This window comes from Micropterus dolomieu, linkage group LG12 (assembly GCF_021292245.1).
Source record: "Micropterus dolomieu isolate WLL.071019.BEF.003 ecotype Adirondacks linkage group LG12, ASM2129224v1, whole genome shotgun sequence".
Classification (NCBI taxonomy): Eukaryota; Metazoa; Chordata; class Actinopteri; order Centrarchiformes; family Centrarchidae; genus Micropterus; species Micropterus dolomieu.
The window spans coordinates 37,325,910-37,342,755 of NC_060161.1; the positions used below are offsets into that span (position 1 = coordinate 37,325,910).

Genomic DNA, 16,846 nt, shown 5'->3' on the forward strand with positions numbered 1-16,846 from the left:
GAACGATAGGCCTCATTTGAAGCTCAAGCTCAGCAAATAACAGCCTGCAGCTGTTTTTCATGTTGCTTTCTGGGAATTTAGTTATAACGTTAATACAGCCCCGTGGTTAGTTGTGGACAGCCCTTTCTGCTTCGCACTGCTGTGTGTTGGGGTGTGTGTTTGCGTTGTCATTAATTGAATGATAGACTTAATCTGAACGATATTTGCCCTCTCAATTCGGGTACTTCCTTTAGTATACTAACATGCTGTAAACTGCGGACCCTATGTACTTACTTGCTTAGTGCGTAAATTTTGAGAGGGTAGTGTTGTCTCAAATAAAGCGCTGCTGTTGTGCACTAACCGGAAATGACTATCGCAAGATTGCACAATCCCCCCAGCACAGATACTGCCTGCAGAGCTCAAAATAACAGCCAGGCTTTATCACCCAAAATAAAATGCTCAGAATTGGGTTTATTGCCAAGTTCAAACATACAAGTAATTTTCTTTGGTATATTGGTGCAGAAATAAAAGCAATAGAAAGCAAGTAGTGTAAGCACAACTGTACACTAACAATGTAATGTCAGATTTTATGATGATGATAATAAGACAAATAAAGCAACGACAGTCCCCTTTTCATTCGTATTTTTGCTTATTTATTTTAAGTTTCACAAGCCAAGAATTTTCTGTACATCACAAGGCAGATGTCTCTTGATTTGATTTAAATTACTCAAAAGGTAATGACAGAACTTTTCAACTCCGAAAACGTTCAAGCACATTTTTGATCTGGCATCAGTTGTTGTACAACTGTCAAAAGTGTATTTAGTGATGAAATAGTGTACGAAACTTGTAAAAGACGTTCTGTTGTTGGCCCCTCTCTCTGCTGCTTTCTGCTTCTCCCGTGTTGTTGGTCCCGCCCACTTCCACAAGTGTCCAGCGTTCCACACTCAACTTTCTGGCCGTTATGACTGCGCCATCGGGGTATTCTCAGTGCTCTGCATTTTGCCATACTTCTCAGTGTGAACGCACTTACGCACTCAAAATAGTACATTTAAGTATGGAAGTGTGCAAATTGAGACACAGCTACTGTCAAACTACAAAAATAAGTTGACAGTGTTGTTGGCTAGCACCCAGCAGCTATCTTGCTCCGAACATAATGCTGCTGTTAGCGGCTCACTGTGCAGTGAGGTGAGATCCAGAGACACTGTTACTATGCTGTAGGGCACCAAATTACTTAATTGATGAAAAATGCGATAATACCGCATACTGTTGAATCCCCCCTCCTCTTCCCTCTGTTCCCTCCTCTCTCAGGTGTGTGGTTCTCTCCTCTCCTGTGGGAATCACACCTGTGAGGTTGTCTGCCATGATGGAGTTTGTCCTCCGTGTCCTCGCTCAGTCAGCAGATCCTGTCCCTGCGGCAAGACCAGTGAGAGAACACACACACACACACACACACACACACATATATAAACACACAAACAAAGCTGTCTGTGTGTTTCCTAACTGGCCACATGAACAGATAGATGGCTAATCTGAAACTTCAGCTGTGTTTTAAAGGTCAGGAAGATTATTTATTCAGTTTGAAATGTTACTTTTTTTCCCTGACCTTTAAGCAGAGGTTTTGTTGAATTCATAAAGTGAGATTAACACATTTAATCCGTCTGTTTGTGTAATAACAAAGAAATGACGTGGAGCCTTTTTGATGATGTGGAGCCTTAGCGTTTTACTGAACAAAATCCTAATGATGCCTTGTTAGATAAAGAAAACCTAATTAAATGGAGTGTGAAACGTTGGGATGTCAGGAAGATAAGAAATCTTTTATTGATCCTGCTGCAGCAGCACAAAGACTATATACATCATTAGTAGTTTGTGAAATGATAAAAAAATAAGAATAGAAACTATACAAGAGCAACCAAACTCAAACTTATAATGCAAGCAGTACACATTCACAGTACTCACTAGTACAGCGTAGTAATAAATATACATTTCTGTAAGTATTACATGTATTATTTTTGGTGTTATTTAACACAATTCAACATTTTGAGCACAGAAAAAGATTTTTTGTGAAACTGAATGTGGAGTGTTTCTGTGTTGGAGGGTCAGCTAGCTATTTATGGAAACCTCTGAGTTCATGTGGATAAAAGCAAACTCATAAATACATGTTTGAGTGCAGAAGGGAGTTCTGTTTGCTCAAAGTACAAGATCATTTCTGTGATAATGTTTCAAAGAATGATGGATCTTCTGTGTGCTTCAACACGTCAGACACTTCTTGTAAACAAACAACAAATAAAAGCGCACACTCCTCTGTCTCACTCTCTGCTGGTGCTTCCAGAGTCGTCTCTGCCGTGCACAGAGGAAGTGCTGCCGTGCGGCGACACATGTGACCGCCGGCTGTCGTGCGGGAAACACACCTGTTCAATGAGGTGTCACAGAGGGAGCTGCGAGACCTGCAGACAGGTGACACACACACACTCAAAGAGAGAGAGAGAGACACACACACACAGAAACACACTGACGCTCTCTGTCTGTCTGTCAGGAGGTGGAGAAGGAGTGCAGGTGCGGTAAATACAGGAAGCTGATGCCGTGTCATAAGGAGTACCTGTGTGACTCCAAATGTCCCCAAACCAGAAGCTGCCAGAGACACCAGTGCAGGAGGAAGGTGAGCCTCGTCATCACCTCGTCTGTCCGCTCCAGATCACTCAGTTATTCATGAGGCTGTAAAGTGTCAGAGAAAGTCTAAACACACAGTGACAGTTTGACAACAATCCTGATAATCAATGAATTATTTATATTTATCCATCACAACACCAGCCTGCTGACCCTCGTGTCCACTGACTCACATCTGTGTTGTGGTTCAGACGTCCACACGAAGCGTTTCACAGTAGCTTAGAAACACGTCTCACAGTCAGTCAATTCTACCACGTACGAGGCTCTGATTCCCGAACCGACAGATTTTAGTTTTTGTGTTCAGATCAGTCCTGGGTGTGTGTGTGTGTGTGTGTGTGTGTTTCCTGTGGCGTAAATGTCAGGTGTCTAATCTGTGTGTGATCTGATAGTTAAAGGTTGGCTGAAGGTTTCTTTGTGATGTGACAGGACTCTGTTATCAGACACAGTGAGCTGATAGGAACGTTTCATCTCTCTGGATCGTTTTCAGTCTTTATAATATCACCTCTGAGCTTTTTACCTTCTCTCAGAACAAGTGAAAAGCTGAACAGCAGAGGAAAGGTCCTTCACTGTGGAGGCAGAGAGTCAGGAGAGAAAACGTTCTGTGAAATTAAACGAGCGATGTTTAAATCTTTCTGCTGTTTATTCTCCTTTTTAAACTCCGTTTCCCACGATGCCTTGTGTCTCAGTGCTGCCCTGGTAACTGCCCGCCATGTGACCAGAGCTGTGGACGAACTCTGGGGTGTCGCAACCACAAGTGTCCCTCTGGCTGTCACCCAGGTAACGCACACACGGCGGCTCCTGAGTGTCTCTTTATGATGAGTTTGTTGCTTCTGTCCTTCCACAGCGTGAATGTTGAGTTTAGATTAGCGCTGCAAGTGGCCATCCTTTTCATTAGTGAATAAATCAGATTCGTTATCGGCCCTTTTTTGGAAATCTGTGCACAGCCTCACCTGAAAACAGCATGAACATCATATATCAGACATTTAGACTCAAATTGACACCAATCAAAGATCCTTTCTCACTTAGCGAGAAGTTTTGTCAAAGTCCTTGTAGACAAGTCCCGCCGCTCGGCAGACATCTTGGGCAGCTATTTCAGGCTAACGAGACCGGGGGCCAAATCACAGACACTTCCTAACCGGCAGCTCCTATCCTAACTACTTGGTAACCATGGCAATAAGGGTTAGGAGCTGACTTAGGAATAAGGCCATTACAGATTAACAGTTCCTAAATCCTTTCCTAACTAAAGACAGGAAAAATAAACTGTTAAACTGTCCTAACTTTTACTTTTCCGCCAGGTAGTGTTTATTATCATTTAGTCCACATGGCTGCTCTTTTATCGCTTATACAAAATCAATAAAATGTCAACAGGCGCAACTTATTAATTGATTCTACAGAAGTGTTTGATGACAAAACACTCGTTAGCTGAAAGGCTGTAGGCGATGCAACGCTAGATAATGTCTCATTATAGGCCCATAATGTAAAGGCTTGACGTAACAAAAGGATCCTAATGCAAGTCTTTGATAGGAGGAGATCGTTAAATTCAAGAAATACATGACGTTAGCATTTATTAATATTATTATTATTTTCCGAGAAGACGGGTTTCTGCCGGGGTCAGTGAGGAAACACAGGAGGAGGCACCACAGTTGCCTTTCTCTTCACATCACTTGTAAATGGACTGATTTTCTTTTTAACAGCATCAGTGCTCTGCTGGATGAATAAAGTATATCTATTATAAATGCGGCGGCGACTGTCTCTCTCTCTTTAATCTCCCGAGTTAAGCATTACGTGGATTTGGATTTCTGGACGGAGGTTACCAACACCTCTAATTCATCTGACTTGAAGTTCTGAAGTTTCATTTAAAAAAAACGACCAAAAAACAGCGATTAAAAGCAGTTTAGCTCGGCGAGATGAGAAAAGTGGCATCGGTTGCTAGGTAACAGACACAAAAGTTGATAACCGACATTGGATTGAGTATTTAGGGTTTCCTAACCTGAGATAAGATAGGATTCCTACAGTTAGTTAGGATTTGCTTCAGTAATGAGAGAGTGACTGATAAGCACACATTAACCATTTAGTCTGTAAGACTTCAGGAATTCATGAGAAATGTCCAAAGCAGGGGTCCATTTAAAAGTATTAGCCGCTAACAGCTAATTTAGTAGCTGAACGAGCTGTTAGCAGCTCCTGTTGGCGGTTTACTCACAAATGTACAGACAGCTGTCACTGGATCACTGTGATGCTGAAGAAAACCTCGGCCTTTCTCAGTTTTCTAAGTGGATTTATGGAGGTTCTCACTGAATCTAACAAGACGTGTGTTCAGATCTGGCTGCGTGATGAAAATGAGATCTGACGCAAACTGCAGCAATTAAAACGCCGCGCTGACCTCCGCGAGCTGTGTGACGTCAGCTGAGGTGCTCTGTTATAACAAGCTGCAGGAAAACATGAACTTTAATCTGACAATTACGAGTTCGATCCAAACACACACACACACACACAGAGCACGTCACGTCACATTATTGTCCGTCAGATATGTTGTGATTTGTTGAGGAAGTCTCAGCTGGGGAAAGGTCAAAGGTCAAATTCAGGAAAATTCTGACCCATAGCACCTCCTGAAGTGTGTGTGCTGACATTTGTTCCAGTTGATAGCGCTGGAAACACACGCACAGTTGAATGTGTGTGTTTGGGAAACTGTTGACCTCCTGCTTCCTGCCAAACGTCATTAATCCCTTTCACTGAAGACGTGTGTGTGTGCGCATGTATTACTCCTGTTGTGAAGACGTCTGTCTGCCGACACATTTCAGGACTCGACAAAACGCACGTCCTCATAACATTAACTCATTAAATGTTTGGGTGAATACTCTGTTTAAGGTCCAGGGAAGTCGAAGTAATGTCCTCTGAAGGGATGGAAACACGACCGTGTGTGTGTCTTCCTGCCTCCATTGTTCCCTGATTGGGCGATAAGGGATAATTAATGCGTCTGTTTTCTTCCTGATTGGCCGAATAGATTAAAGTTAATTTATTTGTGTGTCCGCGTGCTGATTGGCTGCTCTGACCTTTAAAGGGGGAACAGTTAGAAGGTCGCACCGCAGCCAACGCAGATAACAGCCGACACTGAGGCCTCTCCGTGTGTGTGTGAGTTTGGTATTTAGTTCAGATGCAGAGCCGAGATGACACTTTGCAGCGAGATCGCCTAACCTGCTCCGGAGGAGGTAGACCCTACGCAGGAGTATATAACTCAAGCTTCAGAGAGGAAACAGGAACTGATGAAGAAAACCCGAGTTAACAAAACACCCCAAACTGATCCAGAGGAAGTGAAAAGATTTCATCAGGCTTAATTGACGTTGTCGTAGTTGACTCCACTTCGTCAGCTTTGAAGTCTTTTTATCAAAGAACCAGATATTTTCTAACTACAGGTGCAAATATTGATCATGCAAAGCAGATCAGGGATCAGCCGTCAACAGACAGATCCACGTTAAAACCAGTTTCTTTAACTTGACGTGGAGCGTCTGTCCCTGAGGCAGTTAACATGTGTTAGTGACGGGTGATTTAGACCCCGTCCACACTACTGTGTTTTAATGTGGAAACGGAGAATTGAAACGAAGACGATACTATAATAAAAAGCGCATCTAGTGGCCGTTCAGGTACGCTGGACATGCAGATGGTCTATTCCGTAGTTACAGAAGATTTGGGGAAAGTACTACAGACGAAGACCCAGACCAGATTTGATTCTGTCATGGATCCATACCGAGCTGGGGCTGTTACTGAATGTAACACAGGAGTTAAAAATGACCGTGGCGGCGGCAGTCGTCGCAAAGTAAACGGTGATAATCACAGTACAAGTTTAGGCTGGAAGTGTTATTTGTACGGTACAGAACGTTTAAAAATACCAACTCAAAAACTCTCAGCAGCATGAAGAAGCTTTGCATGACCTAAAAGACCCAATCAGAGAGCCTGAACGTGAGCGTCTGCGTCACCGTTTCTAAATGTCCTCCGTTTCAAAACGAAAAAAAAAACGGGGGTGGCAGCGTTTTCAAATGATCTGTTTTAGGTCTTCTGTTTTAGTCTGGACGGGAGGTGCAAACGTAGCAAAAGGTCTCTTTCAAACCAAAACGCAGTAGAGTGGATGGGGCCTTAACGTGCCGTCATTGTAACTGGAGAAAACGACGGCACTGAGACGGCTGCAGTCGACCGTACTGTTACAAAGACTGAAGGAGAGATTTATTTAATCAGTTTAGATCCAAGATGGCGTCTACTCTGGAGCTTAACTTATCTGTGTGAGCTGTGACTGACACCCACTCAGCGCTCGCTGCTGGTAAACACTCAGCCTGTTATGTTGAGAGAGAGCGAGAAGCCTCGGCTGAGTGTCAACTGACAAAATCCAGACAGACGCTTATTATTAGAACATTAACTTGGAGTAAATACAGAAAGCAGCTGTCAGGAGAACCAGTCAAAAGACTGGAGTGTAATATAACTTTAACTTTGTTCAACAGAAAGAAATAAACAGAACGTAGTTTTTCGTCTTTGTGTCTGTGTCGGTTACTTATGAACACAGAGAATCAGATGAAGAATAATCAGTGTTTTTAGGTAATTAGACAAAATGAAAATCAGGATGTTGGAGGATAGGGTCACAGTGCTGAGCAGCAGTTAGATTTCTGCATGATCGCTGAAAGAGGGTTCCCTCGCTGTGGTCGTTCCTCCTGTGCTGTAAGTGATGGAGGAAAACCTGCTCGACAGTTTATCTGGAGCTGGAACGAGGCTTCAGGCGACACCGTCCTGTGGTCACTCTGTCAGATTAGGAGATTAAATTCATACATTCTTCCTGTGACTCGGCCGAGAGACGTGACCGCCTACGTGTTGGTCTCAGATAGAGCAGGGCAATGAAACAATAATGCTAATTATCGCAATAACATTTCCCACAACAACAATATAACAAATGTTCACTGAATGTTTGATTTAATTCATGTGAATCACGAGTGAATCAGCACTTAACGTTTCTATTAAGATATTTATTTTGTTGAGGAAAATGCATATTAGTGTTCATTATAAACATTTTGAATGTTCAGATTTGTTTGTGACATGATCCACTGTTGACCAGAAAGAAAACCACATAATTAACCAACTGGTTTCTTCAACTTTCACTCAGAAGCAAAAATCAGCCTTTAAACTCGAAACAAATATCCTGATAATTTTTAACATCAATGAAATTACATTTTTTAGTGTGATAACATTTTTGGCCTGCTCCCAGACCAATCACAGCTTGCCGTTTTTCGCTGCCTGCGTGATGTCATCTGGAAGCAGGAGCGAGGAAAGGACTTCCCGGAACACAACTGTTAACAAAACAATGGCGTCCGAGGCGGATGGACGTGCATGATGCTGGAAACCAAACTTTTCCTCTGTTTCACAGGCGCACCTCGCAGCAGCAACATCATTGCTCTTCCTCACAGTCTGTTGTCGTCCACTATGAGACACCACATGGGGGAAAAAAAACATCCGGTGTCTCCCCGCGTCAGTCTGGTCGGGTTCTTCCCCGGCTAATACTGTGTAGTCTGAACCCGTGAATTAATGCTGGAAATAAATAAAATAAATGTGTCTCTCCTGTCCTGCAGGTAGTTGCTATCCCTGTCCGGAGTCGGTGGAGGTCAGATGTACATGTGGCTCCACCGTCTTGGCTGTCCCTTGTGGGCGGGAACGAAGCACCAAACCGCCTCGCTGCAAAGAGACCTGCAGGTAAACTCACACAGAGACACGCACACACCTGATTCCCTCTCAGCAGTGTGTTTAACAGCTCCTCTTTTGTCTCCCCCAGGTGTCCTCCGTCTTGCCACCACCCGACCAGAGAGACCCACCGGTGCCACCCCGGGCCCTGTCCCCCCTGCAGACAGTCCTGCCTGCTGCCGCTGCCCGGCTGCAGCCACACCTGCCCTCAGCCCTGCCACGACATGGTGCTGGTCAAGTCCCAGCAGGTAGCTGCCCCAGAAATTATGAAGCTACAGCCAGCAGCTGCTTAGCTTAGCATAAAGACAGGGAGCCTGGCTCTGTGTAAAGCAAACAAAATGCACCTACCAGCACATGTAAAGCCCACTGAATAACATCTGGACTAGAACTGAAGCGTAACGACGACTCGATATGTGAGAGAGTGATCTGGATCTTCTCATCTAACTTCCTGCAATAAAGTGAAAAAGTGTAATTCTCAAAATGAGAGCACATTTATAATAATATATTTAATTGTACTTTTACAGCATTGATGCCAAACGTGGACACACACACACACACAGCATCTCGCACAGTGGTAAACTAATAAAGCACAGAACAAGTCCATGTACAAGTAAAATGCATTATGCATCACATAGTAATTTGAATTGAGTAAATAAAACATAAATCAGTCAATATAAAAATAATAGAATAAATTACTTTTATTTATTACAACTTTATGTTATTTGTTCTGTGCTGTAGTTCTTCGATTTTCTGCTCCTTCTGCAGTGTTTTGTACTTTTTTTACATTTATTTGATCACTTTAGTTAATTCAGATTCGTATTACAAACTACAATCAACAAATAATCTGTAATAAATCATTATTAGAGCTGACATAAAAAAATGCTTCCCAGCAGAAGATAAAGTGGTTAAAATGAGCACCCCTGTGACAAGCTGCATGATAAAGTGATGAACACATTAGTTCTTCAGTAATGCAGATGACTGACTTGATGAAGAGCTCATCATCAGCATCTAATCGCTGTCATCAGTCACATAAAATGAAATTTCCTGTTTTCTTTCTGAACAAAACAAATGATGTTTGGAGAACCTCTCTGACATGTTCTCTTGGTGTGTTTTTGTGTGTAGGTGCAGTTGGCAGGTCCGTGGGAGCAGCCGTCTGAACCAGCGTTTGTGAAGAAAGCTCTGCCATGTCCGCCGTGTCAAGTACCGATACCAACGCAAGTCACACACACACACACACACACACACTCCATCTCCTAAAAAAATAGCACAGCAGATAAAGGCCGGGTGAGATACATGAATCAAACCATGACTCACATGATAAATTCACTGTTATTGTTCACTAAGTGAATCCCTCACTGTTTTTTAACAGCTACTTTAGATGTTTCATGTGTGACAGCTCAACTTGGAAAAACACGCTGAAGATCTGACTAGAATTAACTAGTGAGAAAACTATGTTAGAGCAGCAGACTGGCGTCATGACTCTGTGGAACATTTTAAAATAAAGTTCTGGATCTGTCCAGGCCAGTGTTAGCGCTTTAACAGTTCTCTTGATCATAATTAATTGGAGGTTAATATGTGCTGCAGTGCACAGGTGAAAGGAACAAAATGAAACTAAGCAGAGAAGGTCGAGTTTCACAGGGATTTAACTTCCTGAAAAATTAAAATGATTGTTCTTTGCCTTCACCATGTTGTAAACCCCCCCCCACCCCCCCCCACACACACACACACACACACACCCATTGCACACAAATTGCGAAGTGTTTTGTTTCTGTCACGGATCATTAGACCTGAGATTAAAAAACACACTGCATGCTGAGTGTGTATGTGGATAACAGTTGTGTATGCCAGTTCCCTGCAGCTCTGTGACGCAATAAGCCAACACCAACCATCTGTGTGTGCGTGTGTGTTGATGTTGAGGATCCTCAGGCCAAGAGACACAAACAGGACTGACTCTGTGTGTGTGTGTGTGTGTGTGTGTTTGAGGTATTAATGTGCATTCATACATATGTATTCAGACAATATTTTTTACAGGACGCATTATAATTGATTGGAAGTAAATGGAAATGAAAGTGGAATTTAAGTGAAAGGAATTTACAGAAGTGATCTGGATAAATGGAGGTCATTAGTTTCACTCAACTGATATTATTCTGAGAGGGAGGTGAAGCAAATTAACAAAAACCATTTAGTTTTCTTCAACAATATGTAATTAGCTTTGGCTATAATGTAACTTTAACATTAATGCCAATACAGCTTATTTTTGAGATGAATTGAGACGGATAGAGATAAATGAAAATGACGTTAATGAAAGTGGTCAAGTAAAGAGAAAGATTCGTTTCAAAATTAAGGGAATTAATGTAAACAAATGTAAATGAATGGGATATATCAAAGTAAGAAAGGATGCCACACAATCTCTGTGCTCTACACTAAGCTCGTGCTTGGATAGCCTGTGTCCTCTATCCACCAAGCCTGCTCGCCCACACCAGCCCCACCCGTGGCTAACTGATACCATCCGTGGGCTGAGTACTGATCTCAGAGCGGCTGAAGGAAAATGGTGAAAAACCAAAGCCCCCGCCGACCGTAAGGGCTACCAATTGCTCCTATCCTCCTTCTTAACAAGCATCATTGCTGCCAAAACTGCATTCTATAATGACAGAATAAGCAGTGCCACTGACTCAAGGAAATTATTTTCCACTTTTAAAGCGCTACTAAATCCTCCTCCACCACCCACAAACTTGTCTGCTGATACTTTTGCTGCCTTCTTCACAGGCAAAGTGGAGGCCATAACTAGCTAATTCTCTGAAACACTCAACCTCAACCATTGTAGCAGTCCTACTACATCTTTTCCCCTGCCCTTCCAGGTCAGTGGTTGTTCACTCTCCTCATTTACTCCTCTCACAGAGCGCGAAGTATCAGAGCTCTTGACCCGTAGCAGTCCAACTACATGCCCACTGGACCCGATTCCTATGAATCTCCTCCAAGCCATATCTCCTACTGTGGTCACGACAATCACTCATGATAAATACTTCTCTGGCTTCAGGAACCTTTCCGACCACCTTCAAAAGGGCTCAGGTTAGACCCTTGCTCAAAAAGCCCTCACTTGAACCAACTCAAGTTGAGAATTATCGACCAGTGTCTCTTCTACCTTTTTTATCCAAAACTATTGAATGGGCAGTATTCAAACAGGTCTCAGAATTCCTCTCAGGGATGACCTCCTATATCCATATCAGTCTGGTTTTAAGAGTGCCCACTCTACTGAAACGGCTCTTCTGTCTGTAACAGAAGCCCTAAGGTCAGCTAAAGCTGCAGCCCAATCCTCGGTTCTTATCCTGCTTGAGCTATCAGCTGCCTTTGACACAGTCAACCACAGGATCCTGCTATCTGCTCTCTCAGCAATGGGCATCTCGAGTAAAGCACTCCTGTGGTTCGAATCCTACCTCTCGGGGCGTTCCTACAATGTTTTGTGGCAAGGACAATTATCCTCCTCCCACTGCCTCTCCACAGGGGTGCCCCAAGGCTCAGTGCTTGGGCCCCTTCTCTTCTCAATTTACACCACCTCACTGGGGCCGATCATTCGCTCGCACGGCTTCTCTTACCACTGCTACGCAGACGACACGCAACTCTACCTATCCTTCCCGCCAGGCAATCCCACTGTCTTGGCGCGGATCACGGACTGTCTGTCGGACATATCTGCATGGATGAAGGCTTGCCACCTTCAACTAAACCTCTCTTGGTCATTCCAGCCAAGCAATCTATCCACCATAACATCAAACTACAAATTGACTCCGCAACCATCACTCCAACCAAGGTGGTGAGAAACTTGGGTGTCATGATTGATAACCGGCTGTCCTTTTCAGACCATGTTGCTGCTGTCTCTCTGTTATGCCGCTTTGCTCTATACAACATAAGGAAAATCAGGCCCTACCTCACTCAGTACGCCACCCAGCTTCTGGTACAGGCCATGGTTATCTCTCGCATCGACTATTGCAATGCTCTCCTAGCAGGTCTTCCAGCTTGTGCGGTGAAACCCTTACTAATGGTTCAGAACGCAGCAGCACGTCTGGTTTTTGATCAGCCCAAAAGGACTCATGTCACTCCATTACTCAGTGACCTCCACTGGCTCCCGTGGCCTCCAGAATCAGATTCAAGTCACTAATGCTTGCATACAGAGTGACTACTGGGTCTGCACCCATCTAGCTAAACTCCATAATACAAACTTACGTTCCTTCTCGGCCACTATGCTCCTCCAACGAACGCCGCCTGGCTCTGCCATCTCTTCACACAAAGCAATCCCAGTCCCGGCTATTCTCATCTGTGACACCACGAGCTACCACACGCCATCAGAGCAGGGACGTCCCTCTCTAACTTCAAGAAGCTCTTGAAAACTTATCTCTTCCGAGAACACTTCCTCTTATAACGCTTCTAACTCCTAACCTCTAACATGCACTTCCTGTGCTCTTCTTCTTCTGTCCCCTACAATGACCTTGTATTGATTGCACTTTTTGTTTTGATTGCACTTTTTGTTAACTCTTACTTCCTTCCCTAGGTATTTACTCCATTGATGTGATATGTACTATGAGCTCTTACTAGTATTTATTGCTGCTCTTACTAGTATGTATTGTCAGTTGTAGATCTGTAGTTGATGCTCTGTTGATGCTTGTATGTTGTTCCTCAAGTGTCTACCAAATGAGTAAATGTAAAATCTAAATGTTAGTGAATGGGAGGCTTTAGTCATTAAAGGGATTATACTAAGAAGGAAGTTAATGGAGGTAAATGGAGCTTAAAGTATGGACGGCACAAACGAAATAAAGAGAGATTTTTTTCAAAGTTAAGGGAATAAATGGAAGTGAATGGTCAAATGAAAGGGATAAATCAAAGTAACAAAGGATGGAAGTGAATGGGAGGCTTCAGTCATTAAAGGGATTATACTCATTAATGGAGGTAAATGGAGCTTAAAATATGGACAGGACAAAAGGAAATAAAAAGAAACAATTTGTTTCAAAGTTAATGGAATGAATGGAAAGAAATGGAAATGAATGTGATGACTGGAAGTGAATGGTAGGTACAGTAGCAGTCAACAGTGATGTTGAAAACAAACAGGTGAAAGGAATGAATAAAAATGAATCTGACATTTATTTTTTCTGTATTTGTCTTTCAGGGCCTGTTTCGGAGAACATGAGGTATCGTTTGTCTTAACCTTCCCTTTTCTTTCTGAAGTATTCATGTTTGTCTCCTTCTTTTAAACCCAGTTTAACCAGTTCATCACCATTTACTCACAGACTTCATGTTTTTAGATTGATTGCTTCCTCCCTCCACTCCCCTTTTTTATCTGTAGAGCTGTTCCCTCTCCCTCCTCGGTGTTTTCTTTTCCGTCTTGTTTCCTGTTTCCAAACGTCGTCCATTATTAGTTTGTCCTCCTGACCTCCTCCTCATTCACTCCCTCTCTCCCTATTCGTCTAGTTTGTCCTTCTCTGTCTCTCTCATATAATTCGCTCCTGCATTTCATCCCATTTAGTTGCTTGTTATTCAACACACACACACACTCATTCACCTTCAGACGAGGTCAAAAAAATGCTTGTGGTTTCAAAGATGTCTGTACCGTACTCTGTGTGGTGATCAGGTCAGTCCGGTGCCGTGTCATCGACGGGGGAGATTCTCTTGTAAACGACCCTGCGGACGACCTTTGACCTGCGGGAACCACAATTGCAGCCGGGAGTGTCACCTGGTTACCAACGGCAAGCAGGTGAGCCAGGGGCAAGGCCAGTTTACTGCATATGTGTTGCTCATTTCAACAACAAGGAAAGTCAAAAGGCTTTACGCAAAACACAAAAGCAACATAGGCAAATATAAAAAGACATTTAAACATAATTGCAGAAGAGTTAAATAGAAATAAAACAGGACAGTAAAGTTATAGAGCAGTGTAAAATACAAGCCTCACGTTTGATTTAATAAAGGCTGCAGCGGGAAAAATAAAGCGAGGGGCTCAGTAGGATGTTAATTAATGCTAAAAGTGAGAAGATTCATTATAATAAGTGTAGTTTTATAAAATCTGTAAACCTATGTATACTTTATAATGCTCGTGACCACTTTGTGTGTGTTTTTAGAGCTGCAACAATTAGTCGGTTAATTGATTAGACGACCAAGAGAAAATCAGAAATTTCTAATCCTTCGATTGTTTCAGCTTCTCAAAGGTGGGAATGACTTCTCGTCTTTGTCTCAACTTTACTGTAAACTGAATAGTTTTTTTGACTGTTTGTCAGAAAAAACACGACATTTGATGATGAAAATAATAGTTGCTGTGCAGCAAAGCGCGTCCACGCTGTGTTCGGCGAGCTGGATGTCAACTGGATAGCTGATCAGACCAATCAAATCAGTTACTCTCTCTCTGCAGTGTGAGGTGTGTGAAGAGGCCTGCTCTAAGCCCCGCCCCCCCGGGTGCCCCCACACCTGCTCCCGCCCCTGTCACCCCGGCAACTGCCCCCCCTGCAGCCAGATGATCCGCCAACGCTGCCACTGCAAGATCAGCATGCTCTACGTGGAGTGCACGTCAGTACACACTCGCCTTAAATGCTTTTATTTTGTCTTTTTCCGTCTTGTTGTTTGTGCTGAGATGTTATTGGTTGATTGATTAATGAGACAGTATTGATTAAAGAGTAACGGCTGGTAAGAAAACCCCTTTGGGTCAGTGTATAAACATTAAAGCTGGAGACAGCAGGAGTCCTGGAGGAACACTGGAGATATGTTTACATTTGTAAAGCAGTCTTGTTTACGCTAACAGGGCGTCATGTTTAGCTTTAAAGCAGCTATAATGTAAATTTATTATAACGGTGTATGAAATAACCGTGTGTCTCTGGTAAGTTACCTTTTTACTGTTCTGGTTCGCTCTCCATAGCGTCGTTGTCCGAGGGAAAGCTGTAAAAAGCCACTGTTCGCTACATGTTGAGCAGAAAACAACAGACAGACACAGTTAGAGACCCGCTGGGCAACATAGTGGAGCATTTAGCAACTTACGAGCCAGATATTTGCCTTCAGGGGCTCCTGGAGACCAAAAAGAGAGCGACACTGTTGGAAACACTGTTTGAGCACAAGTTCGACATAGAAGCTTAAAGCTGATGCGTTGAATACTCTCTGCAGGAAGTTGACATCAGCTGATGAACGGACGAAGGTGCAGTTGGGCTCCTGCAACAACCAGTGTCCTAAACAGGTGATCTCACACACACACACACACACACACTGACAAAACTAACGTCCATCTATGGAGACCTCGGCCCCTTTGCATCATGGGATTTGTTTATCAGACATGAGAAGTGGAGTCACCTGCCTCCCAGTAGAGTGCGTGTCATCATGCAGAACACGTTCTCCACCTACAGCGCTGGAAGTCACACTGTTCCTTCCTTCCTTCCTCTCTACAGCTCTCATCCTTTCTTTCCTTCCCTACTTTCCTTGACTCCTTTTGTTTTTCTTCCTTTCCGATCAATTATCAATAATGGTCAGTGTCATTGGAGTAGGAACACAATACCATCCATTTCTTTCTCTCTCTCTCTCTCCAATAATCAATTTAGCTCTGTGGCGCCAGACAACACACACACACACAAACACGCACACACTGACACACACACAAACACAAACACACACACACAGAGTCTCTCTAGCAGCGTGTTTTGCTTTCACCTGGGAATGATTTAGCGTTTTCATTCTGTCACTTACTGGCACTGACACACACTCACACACTCTCTCTCTCGAAAGAACACAGTCAAATGTTTGTTTTCAGAGAGTGTGTGTGTGTGTGTGTGTCTGTCTGTCAGAAGACTGTTTTCACAGTCTGCAGAAACTTAAGCTCCTAAAATCCCCAACACACACGCACAGTTGGAATAACAAACATATGCAGTGGTATGTTTACACACACACACAGAGCCCTGACTGATTTCTTGATAAATTTGGTTCACATACTAAAATGTTATTTTCCAGTTCAGTTGAAGAGACATCAAGATGTTTGGAGAATAAACGATCTAGATTTTTTTTTACACGGTGCGTCTTATTTGAATACGCTGTGATGTAACGGGACACGGTGCGTCGTATTTGAATAGGCGGCGACGTAACGGGACACGGTGCGTCTTATTTGAATAGGCGGAGATGTAACGGGACACGGTGCGTCTTATTTGATTACGCTGTGATGTAACGGGACACGGTGCGTCTTATTTGAATAGGCGGAGATGTAACGGGACACGGTGCGTCTTATTTGAATAGGCGGAGATGTAACGGGACACGGTGCGTCTTATTTGAATACGCTGTGATGTAACGGGACACGGTGCGTCGTATTTGAATAGGCGGAGATGTAACGGGACACGGTGCGTCGTATTTGATTACGCTGTGATGTAACGGGACACGGTGCGTCTTATTTGAATAGGCGGAGATGTAACGGGACACGGTGCGTCGTATTTGATTACGCTGTGATGTAACGGGACACGGTGCGTCTTATTTGAATAGGCGGAGA

General features: G+C 43.4%; 2 protein-coding genes across 4 annotated transcripts in view; one reads left to right on the plus strand and one right to left on the minus strand.

Annotated features, from left to right (window-relative positions):
* Window positions 1–2,635, plus strand: part of LOC123980227 — a 9,875-nt gene extending 7,240 nt beyond the window's left edge. Inside the window, exons 9-10 of the mRNA XM_046064521.1 lie at window positions 2,309–2,433; window positions 2,513–2,635. Coding sequence (XP_045920477.1) covers window positions 2,309–2,398 — 90 coding nt within the window. The 3' untranslated portion in view covers window positions 2,399–2,433; window positions 2,513–2,635. The remainder of the gene's footprint in view (window positions 1–2,308; window positions 2,434–2,512) is intronic.
* Window positions 1–16,846, minus strand: part of LOC123980197 (zinc finger protein 239-like) — a 387,571-nt gene that overhangs the window by 193,775 nt on the left and 176,950 nt on the right. The window lies entirely within an intron of this gene.